This window comes from Lynx rufus, unplaced genomic scaffold (genome assembly GCF_022079265.1).
Source record: "Lynx rufus isolate CCGP_SWC_20201006 ecotype Redwood Valley unplaced genomic scaffold, mLynRuf1.p SCAF_2, whole genome shotgun sequence".
NCBI classification, from domain to species: domain Eukaryota; kingdom Metazoa; phylum Chordata; class Mammalia; order Carnivora; family Felidae; genus Lynx; species Lynx rufus.
The window spans coordinates 33,888,250-33,913,364 of record NW_025814834.1 but is presented as its reverse complement, the minus strand read 5'-3'; the positions used below and the strand labels follow the sequence as shown (position 1 = coordinate 33,913,364).

At 38.8% G+C, this 25,115-nt stretch overlaps 1 protein-coding gene across 2 annotated transcripts in view; it reads left to right on the top strand.

Moving 5' to 3' along the window:
• Positions 1 to 25,115, top strand: part of CDK15 (cyclin dependent kinase 15) — a 79,398-nt gene that overhangs the window by 27,829 nt on the left and 26,454 nt on the right. For both annotated transcript variants that reach the window (XM_047085559.1, XM_047085558.1), the window contains exons 9-10: positions 13,578 to 13,671; positions 18,392 to 18,455. In XM_047085559.1, coding sequence (XP_046941515.1) covers positions 13,578 to 13,671; positions 18,392 to 18,455 — 158 coding nt within the window. The remainder of the gene's footprint in view (positions 1 to 13,577; positions 13,672 to 18,391; positions 18,456 to 25,115) is intronic.

Below are 25,115 nucleotides of genomic sequence, written 5' to 3'. Positions count from 1 at the left end.
ATACACAAACACATACACACATCTGCACACTAATGCTCACACATGTCCAAGTACAGTTCAGAGCTTAGAGAAAAAGGCACACAGACCATGATTGAGCAGACCCAATTTTCATGCCAGTTCTATTAATTATTCTGGATTATGTTATCTTGAAAACTCACGTATCTTCTCTGTGTCTGTTTCTCCATCAAAAAAATTTTTTTAATGTTTATTTATTTTTGAGAGAGAGAGAGAGAGTGAGCAGGGAGGGGCAGAGAGAGAGGGAGAGAGAGAGAATCTGAAGCAGGCTCAGTGCTATCAGTGTAAAGCCCAACATGGGGCTCGAACCCAATAACCGTGAGATCATGACCTGAGCTGAAATTAAGAGTCAGACGCTTAACTGACTGAGCCACCCAGGTGCCCCTGTGTTTCCCCATTTTTAAAATGAAGGTAATAAACTCTTTCCATGAGGGGTTAAATGGGGCTATAGTATAAGTATAAGAATCAGATAAGCATTTCCAAGTAGAACCACATCACTGGGGAGGCTCTTAGATTAATGGAGTGCAATAGTGACTGTGGGATCACTCATCATCCTACAACAGCAGTGTTATGTTATCAGATCTTATTTCTGCTAATATCTCGGTCATCTGGGGGCCACAGTTAAATGTGTGGTGACTTTGCAATCATAGCCATCCCCTCAAAGTTAACAAAATGTATGGACATCCTTCAGTTCCTTAGGAGGTCTTCTATAAACAAAAAGCCTTGTTTTTAAAAAAATCAATAATAGATTTTTAAAAAATTAAACAGTATTGGGGCATCTGGGTGGCTCAGTCGGTTAGGCGTCCAACTTCGGCTCAGGTCATGATCTCACGGTTTTTGGGTTCAAGCCCCATGTCGGGCTCTGTGCTGACAGCTCAGAGCCTGGAGCCTGCTTCAGATTCTGTCTCATTCTCTCTCTGCCCCTCCCTCACTTGTGCTCTGTCTCTCAAAAATAAATAAATGTAAAAAAAATTTTTTTTTAATTAAACAGTATTCTAAAAAGGCTAAACTAAGCTTTTGGATTTCCAAAAGAATTGAGAAAGGTTGCAGAAATATTCCTCCAGTGTCTCTGGAGTCATTGATTTCCCAATACCTGGTACCATTTCTAGAAATATCACCAGCTAGTCAAAATCCTCCTGAAACTGTCAGCTCTCACTGCTCTGCACTGTCACTTCAAAGGCCTGTGCAGGCTCTGGCTTTCTCAGTGCTTAATGATTACTTCCTAGTTGTGCTTCACAGACAAACTGAAACTTCTACTCATCACTTCTAAACTTTGTTTTATTATGGAACATTTAAAACATTCAAAAAATGTATCATATATATACATCAGTGATTCTTGACCAGGGCCAATTTTGCTCCCCAGGGACATGTGACAATGTCTGGAGACAGTTTTTATTGTCACAGCTGGGAGGCGGGTGCTATAGGCATCTAGTGGGAAGGGCCTGGGATGCTACTAAATATCACAACAAAGGTTTATCCAGCCCCAAATATCAACAGTGTCAAGACTGAGGAACCCAATGTAGATTAAGAAGCATAATAAAGTGAGCTTTGTGCATCCACTCCCAATGTAACAACTAGAACATACTGCCACATTTACCTGTGCCCCTCTCCCATCAACCTGTCCCTCCACCAGATGGGCTCCTAACTTGAATTTTTTTCTTGTCGCCATTCCCTTACCCCTTTCAAAAATAATATTTGCATTTTTGATAATGTCCTAAAGATATTGTTTTACTTTACCTGCATTTGAGTTTTTGTAAAAATTGTATTATATTGGGTTTTTTAAAATGTTTATTTATTTTTGAGAGAGAGCATGCGTGTGCAAGTGAGAGAGGGGCAGGGGATGGGGGGTGGGGGTGGAGACAGAGAATCCCAAGCAGGCTTCACACTGTCAGTGCAAAGCCCCCCAGTATTATATTGTTTTTAGCCTTCTGTGCTTGCTTTTTTCCACTCAAGATGTTTCTAAGATTCATACATGTTAATCTATGTAGCTATGCCTTATTCCCTATCGATGAACATTTCAATTATTTAGTTTGTTTTTCTGTGTTTTGCTTTTGCTGTTATGAATATACTTGGTACTTATATTTAAGGATTTCTCTAGAGTACTTACTTAGTAGATTTCCTATGTCATAGGGTATATGAATGTTCAACTCCTGGAAATAGTGCTGAATTATTTTCCAAAGTAGTTCTAACAATTTACATTCGAGCAGTGTATTATAGCCCCTTATCCACATCTGCACCAACTTTATAATCAAGCAGGTAGTATGGTATGTTGTGATCTAAATTTGCATTTTCCTAATTACTAATGAGGTTGGACACCTTTTCATGGATTATTTGCCATTTGTATTTCTCGTTTATGAAATACTTACTTGTGACTTTTGCTTATTTTCTTTTGGTCTCTCCGTCTCTGTCCCACTCTGTTCCTCCCTCCCTTTCTTCCTTCCTTTCTCCTTTTCTTTTCTTTCCTTATTTCTTCCTCTGTTTCTTTCTTTCTTTCTTTCTTTCTTTCTTTCTTTCTTTCTTGATTTATAGGTGTTCTTCTATTCTGAATATTAATCTTTTATCAGGGATGTTGCAAGAAGTCTCCCCAGTTCGTGGCTTATATTTTCATACCCTTAGGTTGTCTTTTTGAATAAAAGTTCTTAATTTTAATATTGTTGACCTTATCAGTCTTCTATTTTTGGTTAGGCCTTTTGTTTCTTGTTTAAAAAAATCCTTCTCTCCTTGAGGTCAGAATGATATTTTCTAATACATTCTTTAAAAAGTTGCTGGGGCACCTGGGTGGCTCAGTCGGTTAAGCATGCAACTCTTGGTTTCAGCTCAGGTCATTATCTTACGGTTCGTGAGTTTGAGCCCCATGTCAGGCTCCGTGCTGACACTGCAGAGCCTGCTTGCAATTCTCTCTCTCTCCCTGTCTCTCTGCACCGTGTGCACTCTCTCTTTCTCTCTCTCAAAATAAATAAACTTAAAAAAATAAATTTATAAGTTGTAAAGTTTGTCCTTTCATTTTAAATCTTTAATATATTGGAAATTGACTTTTGTCTGTGCCAACCAGTTGTCTCACCCATTTTCTTCTGTGATCTGCCATAGCCAATCTCTCATATATCAAGTTTCCATGAACACAGAGGTCTATGTCTGGGCTCTCTTCTCTGTTCCACTGGGGTCAGGGGTTGGTGTCTCTGTCTCAGGACCAATGTGCCACTGTATTAATTTCTATAGCTTTATAATATTTGATAGCGGGTAAGACAAGTGTCCCCACCTATTTCGTCTTCCTCAGGAGAGTCTTAGTTATTTTCCCCTTTGATTTTTCATATATATTTTAGATTAGTGTTTCAAGTTTCATGAAAAACCCTAGTGGGATTTTCACTGGAATTGCATTGAAATTATAGAACTCTCTGAGAATAATTAACACCCTTGTAATATTGTTTTCCAATTTTTAAACATGGTGTATTTCTTCACCTGTTTGGTTTGTCTTTAGTGCCTTTTAGTAGTTTTATTATTTTCTCTCTAAGCTTTTACATATCCAGAGCAAAGATCCTTAAGTCTATTTCTATTGTTTATTGTTTCTTTTGGTTCTTGCATATGGTATCTTTTTCCCCTGCATATTTAGTTGTTTTTGACAGCGATATGCTAATTTACCTTGGAATTTCATTTGTGGGATTTTTTTTGAGGCCTTGAATGAGGTAGGTTTCCTCAGAGAAGATTTGCATTTGATTCTTCTAGGTGCATTATTTAAGAAATTAATTTTTATATTTTATATAAGTGTTGGTCTGCCACTCAGATCTTGATTTCCTGATACCATTCCCTACTAAAAAGAACTAAGACTTTTTGGAGAACTGGTCAATTCTAAGGCTGGGGCAAGGAAAGTATAAGATGAGCCAGAAACATGTTATTGGGCCAGAACATTTTTTTACAAAGTGGTCAAAAAATGGGGGGAATATATCAAAATGACAGGGGAAGCAACTTGAAGAAATGCCTACTGGCCAAAGATGTACAATTTGAGTAGAATTTGATTTATAATCAAAGTAAATGATGTAGGTAATGGATTATAAGCCACTGAATAAAATAAGAATGTGTAAGTCCATACTAAAGATAGCTAGCTAACTGGATAAGAAAGGAAGCATCTCCTTATAGTAGAATGCCAACTAATAACTGGAGAAGAAATGATGGACTTAGAAAATCACTATTTTGCAATATGGTAGTGATTGGTTCAAACAAGAATTAACAATGCTAAACTAGAACAGAAAGTTTGATTAGGAATAAAAACTTTTCATAGTCTCAGAGTACATCTCCACAAATTACTTATCAGTTACAAAGGAAAAAAAATAGTAACTTTATAGAAAAGAAAAAAACTTGGCAGATACCACTTTCACCAAGTGATTAGAGTTAATATCATCAATAATGGCACTGACTGACACTGTGGGCCTCTTGATTTGAGGCACTGAGAAGGATACAATATCACTTATGAGGTTTTCTTGCAAAAAATCACAACCTGAATCAAATGATGAGGAAACAACCGATAAAATCCATTTGAGGGACATTCAGCAACATAACTGGCCTGTACTTTTTTAAAGGGTTGTAGGGGAGGGAAAATTTCCCTCTGTCCTTTTAGAGTCTGTGGATGAACCCACAAATTGACAACAGATTAATGGGAGAAAAGCATATAAATTTTATTTGATGTTAAAAGTTTTATGTGGCATAGAGGAGGGGGCTTTATAGAAAGAAGAGAAAATGCCCAAAGAGGCAGCTAGGCTCGGAGGCTTTTATCCCATTCTGACAAAGAATGATAAATTTGTAGGGAAGTGATAAGACAAAAGAAAGCGGTTTCTGGACTCTTTAAGGGCTGTAAATTGTAGGATAAAATCCTCACAAGGGGAATTTATGCCCTATTTTCAGGCAGATAGGGGGAGGTGGAAAGCTCATCCTATGTTTGCTTTTACTCAATTGCCTTCAGCTCAACATAATCTTTATACCAGAGTGACATATTTTGGGGTGGCATATTTTGATCCCCCTACTAGGTCAAGGATTTAAAAGGCAAAGAAAGACTGAGGAATTGTTTCAGATTAAAGAAACTAAGGGGATATGCCAACAATGCAATGCATGGTTCTACATTGGATCCTGGAGGAAATGGAGCTAAAGAACAGGACTCAGACAAAAAGTGAAATTTAAATATGGACTGTGGATTAGATAGTAGTATTGGGCCACTGTTAAATTTTCTGATTTTGATAATTGCACTGCTGTTATGTAAGAGAATGCTTTTGTTCTTAGAAAATGTGAAGTATTTAGCGGTGAAGAATTTGATCTGTAACTTACTCTCTACTGCTTCAGAAAAAATAGAGAAAAAAAATGAAAGGCAAAACGTTGGCAATTGGTGAATCTGTTTGAAGAGAGTTCATTTTACTACGCTTGCCACTTTTTTTTGTTTAAAATTATTTCAAAATTAAAAATCACCCCCCAAATTGAGAAAAACCTGGTGTTTCACCAGAGATAGTGTAAGTAGCACTAACCTAGTATGTGATTGGTGTTTGCAAATATTTCACACGTTTGAGAAGAATGCAGATTTCTGAATTGTTGGGTACAGGTTTTTACATATGTTCAAAAATCCAGGGTTAATTGCATTATCCAAATCTTCTTTATATCATTTTTGTCTGTTTCACTTATCAATCAAAGGTGTGTTGAAATTGTTCACTGTATTGTTGATTTGTCATAATTCTGTTCATTTCTGCTTTATGTACTTTAAAGCTATTTTCATTAAGTGCAAATAAATTTAAAACTGTTCATTATTCCTTTATGCATTTTAGATCTTACGTTGGGAGATTCCTAGCTGGCTCAGTTGGAAAAGAATGCAACCCTTGATCTCAGGGTTGTGGGTTCAAGCCCTACACTGGGTATAGAGATTACTTAAAAATAAAATCTTTTTTAAAAAATCTTACTTTAGGAATAATTTCCTTTCTTTTTTTAATTTCATTTTTAAATTCACTTTATTTTTTAATTTTTATTATTTTTTTAAAATTTAATTAAAAGTTAGTTAACATATAGTGTAATTATGATTTCAGGAATAGAATTTAGTGATTTATCACTTACAAATAACACCCAGTGCTCATCCCAACAAGTGTCCTCCTTAACTCCCCTTGCCCATTTAGCCCATCCCCCCACCCAAAACCCCTCCAGCAACCCTCAGCTTGTTCTGTATTTAAGAGTCTGTTATGGCTTGTCTCCTTCCCTGTTTTTACATTATTTTTGCTTCCCTTCATTTATGTTCATCTGTTTTGTATCTTAAATTCCACATATGAGTGAAGTCATATGATATTTGTCTTTCTCTGACTGATTTATTTTGCTTAGCAATTACATTCTAGTTCCAACCACATTGTTGCAAATGGCAAGATATCATTCTTTTTGATTGCTAGTATTCCGTTGTGTGTGTGTGTGTGTGTGTGTGTGTGTGTGTATCACATCTTCTTTATCCATTCATCAGTCATTGGACATTTAGGATTTCTCCATACTTTGGCTATTGTTGATAGCACTGCTGTAAACATTGGGGTGCATGTTCCCCTTTGAAACAGCACTTTTGTGACCTTTGGATAAATACCTAGTAGTGCAATTGCTGGGTCGTAGGGTAGTTCTATTATTTAAAAAAAAAATTTTTTTTAGCATTTATTTCTGAGAGACAGAGCAAGACAGAGCACAAGTAGGGGAGGGGCAGAGAGAGGGAGAATCCGAAGCAGGCTCCAGGCTCTGTGCTGTCAGCGCAGAGCCCAAAGGGGGACTCAAACTCACAGATTATGAGATCAAGACCTGAGCTGAAGTTGACCACCTAACCAACTGAGCCACCCAGGCGCCCCAGCGTAGTTCTATTTTTAATTTTTTGAGGAACCCCCATGCAGTTTTCCAGAGTGGTTGCAGCAGTTTGCATTCCCATTATTTTCCTTTCTTTTAAAGTAAATCTTCTAGAGGGGCGCCTGGGTGGCGCAGTCGGTTAAGCGTCCGACTTCAGCTCAGGTCACGATCTCGCGGTCCGTGAGTTCGAGCCCCGCGTCAGGCTCTGGGCTGATGGCTCAGGGCCTGGAGCCTGCTTCCGATTCTGTGTCTCCCTCTCTCTCTGCCCCTCCCCCGTTCATGCTCTGTCTCTCTCTGTCCCAAAAATAAATTAAAAAAAAAAAAACGTTAAAGTAAATCTTCTAGAATTTTCTTTAGCGTAGGCTAATCAGTGGCAAATCTGTTTCTGTGTCTTAAGATAAACTCTAATTGTTGAAAAGTAGACTTGCTAGGGATGTAATTCTAGACTGATGCTTATTTTTTCTCAGAACTTTGGGATATCATCCCCCTGCTTTGTCTTCCATTGTTGCTGTTGTGAAGTTTGCTTTTAGCCTAATTGTGGAGAAGTTTGCTTTCAGACTCTTGTCATTCTTTTGTAAGTGATCTCTCATTTTATCTAGACATTTTAAATATATATTTTTTTGCCTTTATTATTATAGAGTTTTCACTTTAAGGTGTGTGGTGTTGGTTTCTTTTTACTTACACTGCTTGGTATATATTGTGCTTCCTCTGGTTATGAATCGTGTCTTTAGTTGGTCATTTCCTCTTTGAATGTTCCCTCTATTCCCTTCTCTCTTTCTAGAACTCCAGTGAAAGATTACCAGAACATGTCTTTCTATTATCCATAGCTCTTATCCTCTCTTTCATATTTCCTGTCTCTGTAAATTTCTGTGCTGCATCCTGGATAGTTGCCTCAGCTCACCTACTGGTTCTTTAAGTCTGTCTTTTTTTTTAAACATTTATTTATTTATTTTGAAAAAGACAGAGAGAAAGCAGGGGAGTGGCAGAGAGAGAGAGGTAGAGAGAGAATCCCAAGCAGGCTCTGTGTCATCAGCGCAGAGCCTGACACAGGGCTCAAACTCACAAACCTGAAGATCATGACCTGAGCTGAAATTAAGAGTCAGACACTTAACTGACTGAGCCACCCAGGTGCCCCGAAGTCTGTCTTCAGCTACATATCCCTTACCTTTTTACTGAATATACAAAAATGCATGTTTTTAACATTTCATTGATAAATGTTTCATGAATTTAACCATGAATAATAACAACACAAAGTTGAAATTCAATTATAGTTAAAATTATTGTCATTACTCTTATTCATTACATTATTATCATTGTTTGCCCAGTAAAACTCAAAAAGTAATATAAAAATAGAACAACAGACATCTTCCATTGAGTTTACTATTATTTGTTCACTCTCTGCATAATTGTTAGATATTGAGTGTTTACACTGAGATTCCTTTTCACCCATTTTTTGGTTCTGTTCAGAGTGGTAAAAGGGGAAGTAAGTAGGGAGGAGATTTCCAATTGACAAAGGAAGAAAAGGAGGAAAAATCCTATTGTGCTAGGTCATGAAACCCCATAGGGTACAAACTGAGTGCATTTTTGGAGGCAGTGGGCAAGTATTAGAGCCTTTGTCTTAAAGAAACTAATTATAACACAGAGTGCCAGAGCCTCATTCACAGTGGGCCCTGGTGGCAGCAGAGTCAGCAGGGGGGGCCCAGGGAAAAAAGTTAGATTATGGAAAATAGGACATATTGGTTATTCTCAACCCTTACAACCAATGCTCTCTAGTCTCCCAACATTGTCTCTTTTTTCTTTCTGCCACTTTTTCAGACCTTAAAAGATTCTATTAGCAACTTTGATGAGAAAACTTAATGTTTTAGGATAATTACACTATTTTGTTTTTGTTTACTTTTTTGTCTTATGTTAAAATACATACAACGTAAAATTTACCATTTTAACCATTTTAAAATGCGCAATTCATTTGCATTGAGTACACTCACATTGCTGTGTAACCATCACCATTATCCACCTTGAAAATTTTTTTCATCATCCCAAACTAAAACTCTGTGCCCATTAAGCAAAGACTACCTATTACTCCCTTCCCCCAGCCCCTGGGAACCACTATTCTACTTTCTGTCTCCATGAATCTGACTCTTCTAGGTACCTCATATAAGTGCAATCATACAATATTTTCCTTCTGGGTCTGGTTTATTTCACTTAGCATAATTTTTCAAGGTTCATCCATGTTATGGTAAACTGATTTTAAAGAAAGATTGATTTTGGCACACAAAGTGTTCTATTCAAAACTGACTTCAGGCAGCTGCTGGTTTTAGGACTATGAAAAGTTGTTCCTGTCTGAGGGATTGCAGATTTCCTGCTGCAAACTTCCAAATATAAAGAGTGGCCCAGGGAAAAGCAAATGGAAATGTCATGTCACTGTCATACATTCTGTTATTCTGAACTAATTTCAACAGCGAAAAATGAAATACTGATTCATTTCTCCCAACATTTTTGTATGCTCCTTACACCTCTGAAAAACCTAAAACTCCTAAGATGGTTGATTTCCCCAGAGATTGCCTAAGGAATTTGAAGAATCTTTTCCTCTCTTATGGAAGAATTTGTTCATGCTCAGAATAGAGAAAAAGTTAGGAAGACAGCCAGAAAAAGCAGGAAGCTGTTTCCTCTAATTTGACTGAAGAACCACAGTTGGAGCAATAAAATGACTCAGTGCATCTCTCCTTTCTGGAAGGATTCACTGGTTGATGTCATCAGGTTTTTCCAAGCATAGGAAGTTCCCCTTCATCTACATGGGCTGCCCCGAGTGTATCTCCACAGAGCAGAAATCCTCTGAGAAGCCTGAAGATAGGAAGGGTAAGAAGAAGAGGTAAGAAGAGGCACAGGAATGAAGATTTAAGAACAAAACAGAGGAGAAAAAGGAAATAGGAGCTGGTTTCTTATCTGGACCTAAATGTTCAGAATATTTTAAATGTTTGCCTAAGGCTAGACTAGGGGTGGACAAAATAGATGATAGTCACACAACTTGTTTACAAAGCAAATTAAAAAATACAATAGCTCTGAAAAACAATTGAAAATAAATAGGATGATGAATTGTATAGTTTTTAAAGAACAATGCTTACACCTAGAAAGCATCTTCTGTTTTTCAAACTTAAGGTGCACAGATTCATTTTCTTACCAATGCATTGATATTTATGGTACTTGTGGATATTCCAGGTACTGAAATAGAATTGATTTAGGAATTTTGTTTGTCTTACAAGTGTCCTAAGTAGGCACATGGGCACCTGCACGTGAGCACTGTCTCTATATATATGTATAAATATTAAAAATATGAATAAGTAGCCTTAGACTCTATATATTTGTTAGGTTAGAAAGGTTTTAATCTACTGCTAGGTGAAGCTTAAAAAGAAGGACTCAAGAAAATGCCAGTAAGGCACCAAGCATACAAATGCAAATGGAGAATTTCAACCAAATATTAACATATTATTCTATAACACAAACACCTTGTGTTAATCTGTACTACTTGCATAATGGCCTTAATGTCCAGCTTTGTCCAATATTTTACACAATTTTGTACACTGTCCTAGTGGAGTAGAAGACAGAGGACACTAAAGACAAAGGACACAAAGGACAGAAGTAACAAAAGAACTTCCTTCTTGGTTCCCTACAGCCACCAGTATGAAAAAACAAGTTTTTTTCCAAGCAATGAAAACCTTTGGAAAGGAGGGAAAAAGTGGACTACAGGTTTAAACCTGGTAATGACTATGGTTTTGAACCTTGTTTAAAATGCCATCAGGTCTTCTAGTGGCTTGTGAGCCCCTGGTGTTTCTAGAAGGTATTAGAAGGGGCACCTGGGTGGCTCAGGTTAAGCATCAAATTTGGCTCAGGTCATGATCTCACCATTTCGGAGTTTGAACTCCACATTGGACCCTGTGCTGACAGCTCGGAGCCTGGAGTCTGCTTTGGATTCTGTGTCTCCCTCCGTCTCTGCTCCTCCCCGGCTCACACTCTGTCTCTCTGACTGTCTGTCTCTCTCTTAAAACTAAATAAGGGCGCCTGGATAGCTCAGTTGGTTGAGCGTCCGACTTTGGCTTAGGTCATGATCTCACGGGTTGTGGGTTTGTGGGTTTGTGGGTTTGTGGGTTTGTGGGTTTGTGGGTTTGACTCCCGTGTTAGGTTCTGTGCTGACAGCTCAGAGCCTGGAGCCTGCTTTGGATTCTATGTCTCCCTCTTTCTCTGCCCCTCCCCTGCTTGTGTTCTATCTCTCAAAAATAAATAAATTTAAAAAAAAAACTAAATAAACATTAAAAAAATTTTTTGTAGAAGGTATTAGGGTACTGGATGGACAGTTAGCACAAGTCTTCAAAAACCAGTGTACTTCCATTTCTATTTTATATCAATTAATATACAATTACGTATATTTTACACACACACACACACACACACACACACACACACACACATTTTTTTCATTTCAAAATGAAATGGTTTGAGACCTTTCAAGCACATATAGAGAAACGTCATGGGCGGTGGCTGGAGACCATTTGATGGCATCCACCAACTCAGTTTCCTAGTTGGCTTATCTTATAATTGACGATTGCTAGCAATCAGGATGGTTTTTGACCATTTGATAGTTTTCTACTACTTTTATTTTCCTCCACCTTTCCTAAAAGCAAAAAAAAAAAAAAAGAACAAAAACAAAAACACCCATAGATTCTAAAATACAACCTGATGAGGAGCTTTAAAATGGCAACAATTCTAAAAATTCACTTCAAGATACTATTCCTAGATTCTTTTTTTCTAAGTTTATTTTATTTATTTATTTTCAGAGAGAGAGAGGGAGCATGCACACATGGGGGGAGGAGCAGAGAGAGAGGGGGAGAGAGAATCCCAAGCAGGCTCCATCCTGTCAACATGGAGCCCCATGTGGGGCTCAAACTCATGAACTGTATTCACCAAATTCTTAAATTACATTTGTCTGATCAAAATTCTTGTATCACATATCAAGATGTGTCTTGCACATGAAAAATCATTAAAAAGTAAATATAGTAGTTGGTATACCCAATTGGCTTTTTAAAATTGCCAATAAAGTGATATCTTTTATGTATATATGTACAAAATTCTAAAATTTAGCCAGTTGATTATTTTAAATGCAAACCAAATATTAGGTCATGGAAACTGTTTTTGTCTTTTTTGACATGATAAAATACAATAACATTTCAATTTTCTTTTTAATATAAATTCTGTCCTCAAACCAGACACAAGATAAAAATTATTCTTAAACTTATTTACCAAGAAATCTGCTTTCTCCAACACAATCAATTTAAACTGAATAGATTGCATGTGTCTGTAGTCAGATGGAAAAAATAAAAATTTATCATATGTAATAAATACATATGAATAATATTAAAGACCATATTTAAAATGAACTTGATAATAAATTTTTAATAATATGATGATCTATAACAAAATGTTTTACTTAACTGTCCTTCTTTATCATGCCACATAAGAAAATGTCAAGGTGATTAAGGGAGTGTGCAAGATTATGTGTTACAGTGAAAGGAAATTTGGAGTCGAAGGCTAGGACCATGAGGATAATCACTATAATCAGTCACCTGAACCATTTTTATCTCTCAAAAGACTTATATGAATAAAAATGTGTATTATTAGCAAAATAAATCTTACCCCTTACTGTCCCTCAGCAATTACCCTCCAATTTGACTACATAGGAAATAAATTTTATATTTCACCCTATTTCATCTATTTTGAGATGCACAATTTCTGCTAAATCAGGATGTACCTAATAATCAGTAGCGTCTTACCAAAGACATCAGCCAGGCTGCAGTTATGACCACAGCTACCATTGCACATGTGTGAACATCAAATGTCAGCATCAAAAGTTGCAGAATGAGTGTCAGTGACTTGGAAGAAAGTCTTGCAGACAGGAGAGCTTTTTTTCCCCCTTATTTTTAACTAGGAACCAAATGGTGGTGGAAAGGGAGTGAATCAGACATGGTTAGCAACATTTTTTCAGAAGGAGCCAAAAGTAGGTTAACTCTACGTAATCGCAAGGTCAGCTTAGGAGCCCAGCACCAATGACTCTTAGTTTTCTTATGGATTATTTTAAGAAATGCTGCATCATCAAACTCCTGATATAGAGGATGATCCCATGGATAAAAACAGACATCAAAGAGTCTGAGTCAAATGCTGAATGTAACAAAGTTTTAGGACTACCCAAACCAATTTATTTTTCTTACTGTTCCATTTTTTGCATGTACGAGTATAATACATGGTAAAATAATCTAAGTTTATAATAGCCCTTGCAATAGCTATGAAAGAAACATTCTGATTGTGTCGTGGTTCAACTTGCAGCATTTTTTGTTTTTGTTCTTTTTTTCTTAATCATTACCTATATTAATGGTGCCTCTTACAATGATAGCATTTTAGATTCTGTGAAAAAAAGCAGTCAATTTGGAGATTCTGTACTTTCCCCTCGTCTCATAAGATGGATAATGAACTTGAATGAGTTGAAATGTTTGTTATCCATACTGTGTTCCTAAATGCTGGTTGCATACCATTTTAATGAAAAGCTGCAGGCTGTTCTTTTTCTTTTTCTTTTCTCTTTACCAAGACTTTTAATAGCATATGTCCCCTGTTTAACTAGTAGTTCAGTTTCACATGTATGGTTTCCTTAAAAGTGTCAGACTGACTCTTGTTTCCTTTGCTAGGGGTGCAGGCTGCATCTTTATTGAAATGTTTCAGGGCCAACCTTTGTTTCCTGGGGTTTCCAACATCCTTGAACAACTGGAGAAGATCTGGGAGGTAAGAGAAGAATTCCTCTTAGGAAGAAGAAATATCTGCAATTCAAACTTTGAACCAAATTTGTTTTAGAGACAGTGAAGTAGTCCATCTGCTTTGAGATATTATGCCGCATATTAAGGCTGTGGAAACTGTAGAATTTACCACAGGTGTAAGCACCTGGGGAACGAAGACATGGTCAGGAAACTCCCTGTTGTCTTGTAGCAGCCCCTGAATCCTCCTGCTCGCTCTCATTAGTTTCTCAACTTCCCGGGACAATTGCTGCTGTGGCTATTTAGGCACATCCCTGCCTTGCCACCGTCAGGTCTAATTCTACCATATATTTGGCCCTGCGTCCTTGTCAACAGAAGATGAGACACTAAATATCCACAGAACCCTGATAAAACAAAGACTTACCGTGTTAGGGTGAGAGAAGTATACTATTTATTGTGCTCTTCCAAAACCTAATTCCTAAGGTGTGAAGTGCTTGGCTGTGTGTGGTTCCATTTCTTTCCTTATTATTTATCCAACTTCATTTGCACCACAATGCACTTCACTCTTTTGTCTCTTGTAGTTTGTATGCCACATAGTATAGTCATCCATATATTTTTCTCTCTTTTTTTGGTGATTTTTTTTCATTGTGGTAAAATATACATACCATTTACCATCTAACCATTTTTAGGTATATGATTCATTAAGTACATTCATGCTGTGCATCCATCACCACCATCCAGTTCCAAAAGTTTTTCATCACCTGAAATAGAAGTTCTGTACCCATTAAACATTAATTCCCCATCTTCCTGCCTTCTGGCCCCTGGTAAGCTCTCTTCAACTTGCTGTCTTTAGGAATTTGCCTATCCTGGGTATCTCCTATTAGTGGAATCATACAGTATTTGTCTGGCTTATTCCACTTTTATTTATTTATTTATTTGTTTGTTTGTTTGTTTACTTATTTTAAATTTGTTTTTGAGACAAAGAGAAAGCACGAGCTGGGGAGGGGCAGACAGAGAGGGAGACAGGACCCAAAGCAGTAGACAGGTTCTACAGTGATAGCAGAGAGCCCAGTGCAGGGCTCGAACTCACAAGCTCATGAGATCGTGACCCGAGATAAAGTTGGACACCTAGCCAACTGAGCCACCCAGGTGCCCCAAATTTCACTTATATTCTAAAGGTTCATCCATGTTGTAGTGTGTGTCAAAGTGCTTTAAACTACACTGTTGTTATCCCGGATCCTGCTCCCTTTCAAGTTTGCTTGCTTCAAGCAGGCATCTGGAGCATTCTTGCTAACGGCCTCTGATAATTAGTTTCTTGAGAGATATTGCCAGAGTGGGGTTTTTGTGTGTAAGTGAGGAAATTTGTCTCCTCTTGAACTGCTTTAAAATTTTGAGGTAGAGACACAGTTTTGTTATCACAGTCACTGTTCCACACTCTGAGGACAAAATGAGAACAAGTCCCCACATTCGGCAGTGTGCTGTCTTATATACTACTACAGTTCAAGCAGGTTAGAAACTTAAACATTACAAACAGCCCCTGAATTAGTGTTTCACTAAATGTGGTCTACATGGATGAAAATAGGAAAGCTCTTTCAGGTTCCGTGATATTGGATGTAGGAGTTGGCTCTTTAAAAGTAATAGGTCTGGGGTGCCTGGGTGGCTCAGTCATTTGAGCATCTGACTCTTGATTTTGGCTTAGGTTATGATCTCAAGGTCACAGGATTGAGCCCTGCACTGGGCTCTGTACTGAGTGTGGAGCCTGATTAAGTTCTCTCTCTCTCTCTCTCTCTCTCTCTCTGCTCCTCTCCCCTGTTCATGCTCTCTCCAAAATAAAATAAACAAACAAATAAAAAATGAAAGCAATGGGTCCATTCTACTCTCCTAATCTTTAACCACAATATCTCTTACATTTTCCTGAGATCTCACTCTCATTCTTAGGAATTAAAACAAAATGAGAAATTCTGAATCTTTATTTTGCCGTCTTTCTAAAATGCCTGTGTGTGTGTGTGTGTGTGTGTGTGTGTTCATCTGAATAGCTGTCACCTCTTTCTGATCAACTTTTTAGAAATCTAATTCTTGTAATAAGTGTTTTTAGCAAATGATCCCAGATACAGTTCTAAAATCAGAATAAAATAAACTATGCAGACTTTAAGTCCACTAATCAAAATGTCTTCAGTTTCCATTCCAACAAAGGCAGAAAACCACCCTGTGCAGCCCACTATGATTTCAAACATAGCACTCACTGGCTGCCTTTTAAGAGCCTTCAGGGAGGGAATAAATCAACAATTTTTGGGTTTCAGTTTCCCAGACAGCGAAGCAGAGATTTAGTAATTTTCTCAAGTGAAAACGAATTCAATAACTTTCAAATAGAACCCGAGCATCAAATTTCTAAATGAAGGAGATTGAATTTTTAAACTTCAAAAATCTCAAGCTTAAAGTTTTTAGTATAATATTAAAAATTGTTTGGTATCCACTTTGTTGGCTTTAATTAAACATAATACAAAGTAACCAATAATTCTAGTAACTGTCACCTTAGAGAAAATGTGGATGTGGTCACTATTGATTGCCTTTGTCGCTTTTTCTTCATTGTCTTTGCGATCTTTTCATTGTGCTTTGCCAGCCACCGGTATGGGTGCCTGCGAATCACTTGTTTACATGCACATCTGTGCAAATATATAAGATGGTAGGTTAAAAAAGAAGAATCAGCTTCCCATCCTCTGGCCGTCTCCCACAAAAGAAGAATTAGTCCAGTTGATTTTTCAAAATGGATTCCAGGATTCTTAGTGTTCCCTCAGGCTCAGAGTGGTTGATAGGAAAAGCCTATAATCCTCTCAGTAGCTTTTCAGTTTGTTTAGGGAATGGATCAAAGAAAGATTTTCCTGGGTGGCATGATTTTTTTATTGTATGAGGGAAAATAGCACTTCAGTGTCTTTTGTTTGAGGACAGTCTTAGCCGGCACCACAAAATGCACCTCTCAGCCAGAGTCCTAGTCAGCAAGCTGGTAGACATTAAGATTCTGGATTCTTCATTGATCATTATTAGTCACTGTTGGGCAGTTGACTTCCTGCCATCAATTGGGCTGGTATCTATATCTAGCATTTTGCAAATGGATTTATTAGATTCTTTCTATGAGAGATGCTTCTAAAAAGAGTTATGCTGAGATATGCTTCTGAGAAGAGTTATATTGGGTAGTGGTGTAGTGAAAGCTACTGATACTTCACTAATATTTTGCAGAAACACTGTTATTTTAGCTCCCAGATATAACTGACATAGGGCTTTTAAGGTGAAGGTAAAAGAATGGTAAAATGATGCCCACAAAACAACTCACAGTAAAAGCACTACCCAAAATCTGAAGTGTTTGACTTTGTACGCCAAAACACTTTTATTTTCATATTAAGTAAAACTGGGGCTTCAATTTGGTAATCCAAGGCATAAGTGAGCTCTTTTTCAAGTGATGTTGTTACTTTTACAACCCACCGGTTAAAAGTCAAATACCACATTCCAAAGTGCCAGGCCACCAAGAAAACAAGGTGACATGAATTTGGTAGAAAGGACTAGAATTAGGTTTGGGATCATTTTTAGCCAACATTCCACTGCCTAAAGGTCAGTAATCCGAATCCTTTTTAATTTGAGCACATGGGAAACAGCTGAATGCTCATGCTGAGGCATAATTCAGGCTAAATGTCTTTTGTTGTGGGGGGTGTATTTTTTTCATCTAATGGAAGGCAAAAGGACAGTCATTCCTGCCTCTTTATATTCCCAACTCCCAAAATAGCATCCTGCTGTATAGTGACCATGCAATAGATAGTGATGAGAATATGACTTTAAGCAAGGCTGTATGATCTGCCTCAGAATAAGAACAAGTGAGTTAGTGAGGACACAGGCTCAGGACCTGTATTCATGTTCTCCCAAGAAACAGAACCAATGGGATGTACAGAGATACATATGATTCATATGATTATGGCTGAGATATGCCATCTGCAAGTTGGAGAACCAGGAAAGCTGGCAGTATAATTCAGTCTGACGCCAAAGGACTGAGAACTGAGGGGATGCTGGTGTAAGTTCCAGAGTCTGAAGGTCAGAGAACCAGTAGCTCAGATGTCTGAGGGCAGGAGAAGATGGATGCCCCGGCTCAAGAAAAGAGAGAGAGAATTTGCCCTTCCTCTGCCATTTTTATATGGGCCCTCAACCATTTGGGTGATGTCTGCTCACATTGGAGAGGGCATATTTCTTTACTCTGCTGATTCAAATATTAATTTCTTGGAGCACTGGGGTGGCTCAGTCGTTTAAGCATCTGACTTCGGCTCAGGTCATGATCTTACAGTTGGTGAGTTCAAGCCCTGCATTGGGCTCTGTGCTGACAGCTAGAGCCTGCTTCATATTCTGTGTCTCCCTCTCTCTCTGCCCCTCCCCTGCTCTCTCTCTCTCTTTCAAAAATAAATAAACATTTAAAAAAAAAACAAATACTAATTTCTTCCACAAACACCTTCTTAGACACACCCCAAAATAATATTTTACTAACTACTGGGCCTCCCTTTGCCCAGCCAAGTTGGCACATAAAATTGACCATCACAGGACCTTAAGAATACACTACAGTTTTGCCCACAAAACTGCAAATGGTGGGCACTCAAGTTTCTTTCCTGTACATCAGCTGGCATAATGTGACATATGTAACAAATTCTTCCCTATTCCCCCTTGATCTTTCACATCTCCTGCCTCACCTTTCTTTGTCTTTCTTTGGCTTTATATAGGTGTTAGGAGTCCCTACAGAGGATACCTGGCCTGGAGTTTCCAAGCTACCTAACTACAATCCAGGTAATATTGATTTGAGTTTCTCGAATGCTCTGAGAATTCGCAATGTGAAAACATTTGCCACACAGATAGGGTAGCCTTCTTTTATTGTTAACTCAACAGTAAAGATGGGTCTAGATGAATTTTTAGATTCCTATATTCCCTGCTAATCCTTTTATGAGAAGGACACTGAAATAGTAGTTGAGGTTAGATCAGTTCTCCAACTCTATACAACACAAGTAGCCAGCTGCATAAGAATTTGGAATGACTGTTGCTGTGGATTCCACATCCATTTCCAAATATCCAATGACTCAAAAGAACTCAAAAGATGGTCTCATTTTTGAGCCCCATGACTATTATTGACTTTATTCATTAGGTTCTTGTACCTCATAGAGTATTAAAAGAAAGCTAATATAACAGAGGGGAGGTAGAGTCTCATTAGGCCAAGGACTGGCCAGGTAAGATGTTTCTAGTTTACACAAGAGTTCCTCCATTGTCTCTGGGCCTAACACTTAGTCATTCTCATCATTCATTTGGTCCTCCAAGACTGGCTCCTGGGAATGGATTTGGAAGTGTTGGAAGTGTTGGAAGTGTTGCCTTTGGGGGAAGTCTTTGAGAAATGGTCCCAAGGCCATGCCAGAGAGATCAGATTACCCAGTAGTCATTCAAGGATGTTGACACTGAAGGAAGGAGACAAGCAATGAGCTATAGGATAAAGGATTATATCAGAGGCTGGGGAAGCAAGTAATGGCTACAACAAAGTTGAACTCTTGCTGGCAGGATTAAAGGGGAGGTAGATATGTACAGATAAAGACAAGATTGGCATGATTATGGCTCAAGTCAGATTCTCTAGTCTTTATGTTCTTATAGTGACCCATCACTAAATATGGACTTTCTCCAAATTGTTGTCATTACTAACTTTGGTATGGGATTATCCTAAAAGGGTCTCACGAAATCAATAAATTGTAGGAAGTTTAAAAAAGCAATTAAGGGGTGGGGGAAAGGGGAAAATGGGTGAAGGGCATTGAGGAGGACACTTGAGGAGGGGACTGGGATGAGCACTGGGTGTTGTATGTAAGCGATGAGCCACGGGAATCTACCCCAAAAACCAAGAGCACACTTTACACACTGTATGTTAGCCAATTTGATAATAAATTATAATTTAAAAAAAAAAAGAAGTAAAAAGAAAAAAAATTAAAAAGCAATTAAGGAGCATAACAGGGGCACCTGGGTAGCTCAGTTGGTTAAGAGTCCGACTTCAGCTCAGGTCATGATCTCACCACTTGTGGGTTCAAGGCCCATGTTGGGCTCTGTGCTGACAACTCAGAGCCTGGAGCCCGCTTCAGTGTCTCCCTCGCTCTCTGCCCCTCCCCCCTTCAAAAATAAAAATAAACGTTTAAAAATTTTTGTAAAAAAAAATGGAGGCTAACAAAAGACATGAGGCAGAGGATTTTTTTTCTTCTTTTCTCCATCATATAATACTTACACTCAAACTATTCCTAGGGAATCAGGCATCTTGAACTGACCAGGGTTATAAAAGCCCTACAGCAAGTGAAAGACTAACTGTAAAGTCATTTCAGCTGCCTTATGAATAATCATATGCATTGCTAAATGGCCTTAGGGTCATTTACAAATAGTTTACCATTTCTAACTATTTTGCTTGAGTTTAGCACCTGAGAAAAATGCCACTCTGGCCATAAGGTTTAGAATAATGCCTGGTCCTTTTGGTCTGAAATAGAAAAAAGAACAGGCTTCTTGTAGAGACCATGGTCCAGTCTACAATGGTTCTATCTCCAGTTGCCATGGTTTCTAGGAGAACCTGGTTCTATTTTCCCACCCTGCCTATACCTCTCCCTACCCACTCTCCTCTGCAGGTAAAAATGGAAACCCTCAGCTTCCTACCATGGATGCAATAAGAAGTTTAGGGTCACAAATGGGTTATAGAAAACCATTTAGATGATGTCAGTACTAAGCTGCCATGGTGAGCATATGCTATTCCTCCAAACTTCAAACGTTTGGGTTTCAGGTTGGTTCAGGCAAATAAGCAGTGATCCTTAACACAGAATGCCTTGGTGAGAACAATAATGATAGAAACTTGTTCAAAATGCTTCCCTGCTAGATTCTGTACTAAATAAGATAACTGGCTCCCAATAAAACAGCAAGAAATATGTTGCATTTTTCATTTTGCTGTCATTTCAAAGTAATGTGCAATTTTTTATTTATGAAGAGAATTCTCCAGGCCCAACATCAAGAGTGTTCATACTTTGCATTGTTTTTCTACTAGGGATTCAATTTAATTCAAATAAGCCAAAAAATTTTGAACACCCACTATCTGCCAGGTGCTATATTATGTGTTGGGTCCGCACAGACAGATATGGTACCTTCTTGGATCTCTGAGAACTTGGGTTTGTATTCATTCATCTACACTCTCTCAACAGCTCTCCTTATTAGGAAGGGTGATCACTTGTGAGCCCGGCTTCCATGGGTTTGGGCAATGTGTAGCTTTGGGCCAGGCCGAGCTTATGAAAGGAAGAGAGTTGTAAACTTAGCTACGATGAGGATGTCTAACTCTGTATTTGTGAATCTTAAAAGTCCAGCATATCTTGAACATGGGGTCAGGACTATTGATAATCATAAAGACTGTGTTTTAAAAGGGTCATCATTTTTTTTTCCAGGACTATTCCCTTATATCAATTGAGAAGACCCTTTGAACCATCCCGCACCCATCCCCATCACTGAACTGCCAATGCTGCTTCCACACATTTGAACTCCAGTGATTAAGAGAACAGAACAGGGTATTGGGAGCCAGAAAAATATCACAGAGAGAACAGTAATAGTATTCTGGATGAGATTTCCATTCCTTTCCTTTTCATTCTAAGTAGTGGTAAGAGCCCCCAAACTTGGAATGCAGCTGGAACCGAGAGCTCAGAACTTGGGAGGACCATCCAGTGTCCATCTATGCCTACTCTACCCTTGCCCAGACCTTGTCCGGACTAGGTCTAGGAGGACAACACAGTTTCTGTTTGCATAGGTTTAAAAAAACATTTGGTGCTGATCCACCTGGACAAGTTTCTCTGGCCGCTTGTTTTCTTGGGACACTAATGAGCACGACTGTAGGTTTTTAGCCATCATCAATTCAGACTCGTGTGCCTGATTAAATCTGGGCAAGGGAAGAGAGGTATATAATTTTAGACACTAGGCTTCCTCTTTCTTTCTTTCTTTCTTTCTTTCTTTCTTTTTTTCTTTCTTTCTTTCCTTCCTTCTTTCCTTCCTTCCTTCCTTCCTTCCTTCCTTCCTTCCTTCCCTCCTACCCCCCATTTTAAGCAAGCTGGCTGAGAACTCTGTGTCCTCTACTTCAAAGGGCCAGTTGTCTTATTTTGATGTGGGCAGATTGAGAAGTAGGCTTTGAAAAGTAGGCTTTTTTTTGTTTAATCTTTTCTCCTGGGATAGCTTTCAGAGCAATATATCCAAGTGTCAGTAAGGGGGTTCTGACGAGCACAGATTCCCAGACTCTCAGCAGGATCATTCTCTAACAGAAATATAAAAGTGAAATATTAAAAACCCTGGAACGTGAACTCCATCTGCAGAGTAGCCAGTGGCTTGCCTGCTTGCACCATGGGAAAAAAAAGATCTTGAAAAAAGAGGGAGGAGAAAAAAGTGCTTTGAGTAAGAGGTTTACAGGTTTAGTAGAGCATAGTAACATCCCCTCAAAGAAGTGGGTGTTGCTCTGTGACCCCCCAAAATGCTCTGCCTTTGACTCAGCCGCCAGAACACTCACCCTCCCCCCCGCAAAACACCCCCTTTTCACATGCTAACTGAGGCGCCTGTGATTGGCTGAACAATAAACTGGTCACACTTGCTAAAGGCCTGCCATCTTTCACACAATTAGCCAAGACACATTAATCAAACTGGCGGTGAACTGGGGCTGTGCTGGCCTCCAGCGCGGGGGAGGGGAGAAGTTTTGGTGATCCCTTAATAAGAGTCCATAGGAAGCAATAATAAAGAACGACATGCTGGAGGGGATTCTACTATCAGAAAGTCTGAAAAGGTTAAAGCCCCAGTTGATGCCCCATCTGTGATGTACTGGGTTTATGGCAGAGAGAATCTCAGAAGCTTAGAGATTCTTGGCTAAAATCTGCTCATATAAGACAGTAGTGTAAATTTTAAAGGTAGACCCCTATAGACAATTTTAAAAAGTTCCCTGGTGTTCTTAGCATCACCTCCAACCCCAACCCCCCCAAAATGTACTCAGGAGTCCCTCCCCTTTTGAGCCTAAAGCACTTTGAATCCAACTAACCCAATAGGAATAAAGCGTATATAAGAAATAGAGAACCATTTAGAATCAATTAAGGCTGGCAGGGTGTTGTTCCTAAACTAAGTATTTGGAGCACATAAAAATAGTTAATTTTGAAAGAGAAAAAAAATAACAGTTATACTTTGAGTGGTAATATCTTCCTTCTTTTCTTTTCCAAATTCCCTTTAAATAGATTTTCCAATGGCAATATAGAGCTAATAAGATCATACCTTAGAGACCAGTTTGCTACAGAATCATGTAAGGCTTTTAGGAGAACCAACTAAATATTTAGACGTTTCTCAGTGAAAGTAAACGGAGGCCTTACTCCTCTGGAGGTTGTCCAGTCACCATCTCATTAGATGCAAAGATCCTGTGATAAAGAAAAACTTTTTTTTTTGTGCCCACATGATTGCAGCCCAGTTGTGGTTTTTAATGTGTCATTGATTGTTTCATCCAACTCCTTTTGCTCCACTGAAAGGGTCTGCCGTGGCTCTGTTTGCTTCCTTAAACATGGGTTTTGAAAGCGCTCATGCTGTGTGAGCTCAAATCCTAGCATTAATGTACTGCTGGGTTCATTTCACTACACTCAAAAGCGCTGAGTTTAAATCCCTCTCAATTCCATTTGAAGCACCAGAAGACTTTATCCTCCTCCACTAATGGTTCCAAGTTTACATCTAGATACTGGGGGTCAAGGACAGGAGAGGATTTAGAAATAACAGTGCATGACATTAGTCAATGCATTTGCCAAATTGGCAATTAGTTCCTGATGTGCGTGCAAAGCATTTTATTCCTGTCTCTTTGATGCTTGTTCCCATTGAGAAGGGAATAGAGTCCGCAGAGGCCTTCAAACTTTTAAAGAAATATCTGCTGAAAATCATGCCTGATTTGTGACATGAGCTCAGCTGCAGGGAAGCATCCGGGATTATCCTGGTTCTTTCAGCCCCAGGAAAGAACACTGCACATGGAAAGATTTTCCACTGGAGGAACTCAGTGGAAATCAAAAGGCAGGAAAGCAGTACTAAAAGCCCTGCAGGGACCCAGAATCAGATGTACTATAAACCATAGGCAAAGGGATCCTGCCGATTGATGCCCAGTTATTTTCAGGACGCCTGCTTTTTCAACTTTTGACCACCAGGTGGAAGCAGGAAACAACGGGCATGGAATACGGACAGCAGATAGCATTACATTAGAGCAATCTAACCTCACTCTTGCAATGTTTTAGTTTGAGCTGAAATCCAGTGTGAGAGCTTCATCTCACTTCATCTGACACCACTATGGGACAGATGATGATTGCAATCTAAAATGACCCTTGTCCCTTTTGGGATGACAAAGAGCTACCACGCTTTGCGCTCAGAGGGTTCTGAGCATGTCTTTGTGTGTTTGCTGTGAACACAATGTAAGATCTGCATCAGCATCCGCTTTGTCACATGAGCTGTTAGCCAAGGGAGTTATGCAGTGGGCTGAACGAGGGAAAATTACTGATAGAAGAGGTTTTAATTATGGACACCAATTCCTCATGAAACAGCAAGTCCAAGCTCCACCTTTTACTACCTGGGGCACTTGAGGAAGTTCCCTAATCTGCAAAATGGGAGCAATCCTGTCATTTTAAAAGTGTTCCTATGTACCAGGCACAGAACACACATAACTTCTCCTCCTTCCCACTGCCTGCCAGGGTCTATGCTGCTAAGAGTAGCACAGTTTTATGCATGAGGAGGCAGGTTTTCTCCCAGGTTCACCCAGAGGCATTTCCTAGATTGGAGATGAGTCAATCCATGACCAAACTTTGTTCTCTTTCCATTGGGCATGTTGCATCCCTCTGTCTCGTTTTGCAGGGTGGTTCTGAGACATAAGTGAAATTATTGAACCTCATCTGCCACGATTCCTAACTTCTAGTAGGTGCACAAAACAAGTTAGTTCCCATTCTGTTTTACCCAGTATGGAGGTTCATTCAGCGGTTCAGTGACTTGACATGGTTCAAGGTATGTGAGAACTGAAGCTATACCTGTTTTTATGTTTAGCTTCCTTAGATTTCTTAGCTTCCCTCTAGATGTTAGGCACACCTCCCAGTGCCAGAACTGACTTCTATGTTAGCTTGCTTAGGCCTAAACCTTGCCTGAATTCGTACTCTCTAAAAGCCAACCCTCAGTTTTCAAATTTTTACCTAAGTCAGTGTGAGTACCTGTTAAGGCCATCTCTTGTGAAGGCTCCATTCTGCACCCCTGACTTAAACTATTGTGAGATGCCTGCCTGCTATGACATGGGCTCTTCCCTGGCAGAATCCTTAGTGTCTATGTGCTACATAATGGGTGTCTAGTAAAAGCTACTAAATCACAGAAGGCATCAGTATCATCTTTATTGATTTCACCGAAATCCTAGTATGGTAGAAAGAA